At 51.2% G+C, this 3,502-nt stretch overlaps 1 protein-coding gene across 1 annotated transcript in view; it reads right to left on the bottom strand.

Moving 5' to 3' along the window:
• Window positions 1-1,623: 1,623 nt before the first annotated feature.
• Window positions 1,624-3,502, bottom strand: part of PAX7 (paired box 7) — a gene marked incomplete at its 5' end in the record, with an annotated part of 9,974 nt that continues 8,095 nt past the window's right edge. Inside the window, one exon of the mRNA XM_083375654.1 lies at window positions 1,624-1,858. Within this exon, the coding sequence (XP_083231780.1) occupies window positions 1,743-1,858 (116 nt within the window). The 3' untranslated portion in view covers window positions 1,624-1,742. The remainder of the gene's footprint in view (window positions 1,859-3,502) is intronic.

Genomic DNA, 3,502 nt, shown 5'->3' with positions numbered 1-3,502 from the left:
CACTTTAGGCAAAGAGAAATGGTAAATAGGACTAGCCAGATTTCCTGCGTGTTTGTTAAGTTGGCTTAGTTTGGGCTACAAGTTTTGCTTTCGTGTTTTTCCCCCCCAAGAAAAATAAAATTTGTCGTGTCTTGGTCAGCCAAGCACTCCCACTGCCAACCCTTGACTTTGCCAGGCTGTATTTGACACTCCAGTTGAATTCGATTTAGGATCTATTTTCTAGATCCCTTTAGGATCTAGAAAAGATGGGAAGGCGGAATGGGTCACGAAGCCACGATGCCATTGCTGAAAAGTTAAACGACGTGGGCATTCCTGGCCTCTCCGAAGGAGGAATCTTTCCCCAAAGCCCTAAAATCCGGAAACCATCCCTTTTCCTTAAGCGATACGGGCTGGATATGGATATGTGACCCCATCTTTTTTTTATCATTCTCTTGGCCAACTCTTTAATTTTAGAGTGCAATAGATAATTAGGGTGTTTTTTTTTTAAAAAAAGGTGGCAACAGGCTGGTTTGCAAACGCCACCGGGAGCAGACGGCCTGGGCCACCCCCAGATGCACCCTGGAACCCATGGTTCCCTGCTGGGTGAGCAGGCTTGTTCCTCCCAGCTGTCCCTTCTCCATCTGGTCAGCCTTTGGGGTCACCTCTTTATTTCCAAGGGATGGGCAAATGGCTGGTTGGGGTGGGGGGGTTAAAAAAAAAAAGAAGCCATTTTGGAGATGTTTTGCACACCAAGAAGCCTCCAGAGATAAGATGCCACTTTGCGCCGGGGCTGCTACCAACTCAAGTAATGGGGAGGGAGGGAGGGGGAGAATGTGAATGCTGGTTTTTTTGCCTTCCCTAATTTGCCCTCTCCCCAATTTTCTCCTCTCGGACAGGGGTGTGTGTGGCTTCCGAACAACGGACACCAGTCACCCCCAAAGCGGAGGCCTCCGGAGACAAGCCTGCATTCGCACTCTTTGGAGCTGGCCCTGGCGAAGGTGACTCAAGATGGAAGCCAGGGCTTTCTTGGAATCTGCATGGATCCACTCCCCACCGAACTTCCTTTCCCCCGGAGCAGAGATGAACGTATTTACAAGACATAGCAACTCTCTCCTCTCTCTCCTCTTCCAGCCAGGATCAAGGGTGTGGTTAGCTTTTTTCAACCTTGCTTCTTGACACTGTGTGTATTTGGTCCAAAGCGGGGTTTCCCGTGGTCCTTGGAACGGCGGGCTCCTTCCGTGTATTATCGATCGCGTACTATAATAAAAATGATGGGGATGGGAGGGGGGGGGAGAGACGTGGGTTGGGAGGGCAGGTGGGCCAAAGAGTATATCGGTATCTAGCTAGCTATATAATGACGCAGCAAACGGCGTCCAGGTTGACACTGCCAAGCAGTCGCAAGGATGGAAACGTCTGGAGCGTTGGGTAGGACATCCCCGCCCTTGGCCGCCCTGCTCCCAAGATGAGGAAAAAAGTCCTTGACGAACTCGGGCGTCTCTGGAGTTGGGAACACGGCCATAATTAAGTCTTCGCAGGGACACAGAACAAGGGGAGCGGAGGGGGGGCCCCCGCAATCTGGGATGGAGGCCCGGTTGGGAAGAGTTTGGTCCTTTGAGTCTCCGAAGGAAAAGCCGGTGGTGGACAGAGGCTGGTCCCACAAAGTTTGGTGGTTATAGCGGCGGTGGTGGGGTGTTGTGTGGTTTCTCTCCCCCGCCCCCCGTTTGGCTTCCTTGGTGGCAGAGACTGGCTGTCGGAGGACCCCTTCAGTAGGCCTGGCCTGTCTCGACGGGTAGGAGCCCCAGCACGGCTGAATGTTCCCCGAGTTTCATCCGGCGCTGTGTGGACAAGCTGACGTTCTTGGTCAGGTAGTCGACAGCAGCTGGCAGGGGCAAAGGAAAGGGAGAAAAAAAAAAGATAAATAAGCCGGTGCACAGGTGCCTTCCTGCTCCCCCCAGGTCCAGGGGTAGGCAGCCTTGGCTCTTTGGTGACTGGTGGACTTCAACTCCCAGAATTCCTGAGCCAGCCACGCTGAGGGGAAAGGGAGAAGTTTCTATGCTGAGCCATGCTGGCTGAGGAATTCTGGGAGTTGAAGTCCACCGGTCATGAAGGGAGCCATAGTTCCCCCATGCTGGCTGAGGAATTCTGGGAGTTGAAGTCCACCAGTCATGAAGGGGGCCATAGTTCCCCCATGCTGGCTGAGGAATTCTGGGAGTTGAAGTCCACCAGTCATGAAGGGGCCATAGTTCCCCCATGGTGGCTGAGGAATTCTGGGAGTTGAAGTCTGTGAGTCATGAAGGGACCATAGTTCCCCCATGCTGGCTGAGGAATTCTGGGAGTTGAAGTCCACCGGTCATGAAGGGAGCCATAGTTCCCCCATGCTGGCTCAGGAATTCTGGGAGTTGAAGTCCACCAGTCATGAAGGGCCCATAGTTCCCCCATGCTGGCTCAGGAATTCTGGGAGTTGAAGTCCACGAGTCATGAGGGGGCCATAGTTCCCCCATGGCTGGCTCAGGAATTCTGGCCGTTGAAGTCCACAAGCCATGAAGGGGGCCATAGTTCCCCCATGCTGGCTGAGGAATTCTGGGAGTTGAAGTCCACCGGTCATGAAGGGGCCAAAGCCAAATCCCTCTGGTGCAATTCCCCCATTGCAACATTTGCCATTGTGCACAGAGCTGCAGCAGGAGAGTGTCACCCCCAGATGCCTTCCCAGCTCAGGGGGGCGATTTCCCCCCTTTGCGAAATCGATCGTTACTGAATAATTCTGGGGAAATTCTGCAAAGGGAAGGGCAGGAATCAGCCATGTTTGGAAACCAGCTGGAAAGACGGGTAAAGACAGGGGATCCAGTTGGGGCAGGAGCGTCAGTTTCATTTCATTTTTTTATTGCATTCCCATTCTGCCCTACATCTATCTCCCTAAGCGAACGCGGGTGGATTACACCAACGGGTTGATCCGGCGCCCACAGATGCGGTTAGTGTGGATTAAAATTAAAATTAAAATCCCTTCCCTTTTCGCTCTGTAGAATGCCACATGAGGAGCCCCCATATTTTACATTTCTGATATAAAAGCCGGTGTTTTAATGGGCTGACGAGGGAGCAAGGCTGCTGATGAGTAAATTGGACAGAGAGCTTGCTTTTAAGCCGTAATAGAATTACTTAAATGAAACTTATTGTAGATGGGACTTGCTAGCTATAATCTGCTAGTGGAGAAAAAGATTTCAAAAGTTGAAATTCAGACTTCCATGTTATCTTTCAAATAGAGATTATAAGCAGTCTGATTCCAGCTTCCAATCCTTTTAGAACAGGGGTATCCACCCTTGGAGACTTTTAAGACTCTTGGACTTCAACTCCCAGAATTCCACAGCCAGCGGGGAGTTGAAGTCCACAAGTCTTAAAAGTCCCCAAGGGCGGACTCTTGTGCCTTAGAAGTTTCTTTTCATTTCCACCCTGCCCCCCGCCCCCAGATAAATATCGTAAGGGTGTTAGAAAAACCTGAATTAATTAAACATAAAAGAGATTTGGTAGC

Source organism: Vipera ursinii (genome assembly GCF_947247035.1).
Source record: "Vipera ursinii genome assembly, chromosome: 17".
NCBI lineage: Eukaryota > Metazoa > Chordata > Lepidosauria > Squamata > Viperidae > Vipera > Vipera ursinii.
This window is presented reverse-complemented; position numbering and strand designations above follow the sequence as displayed.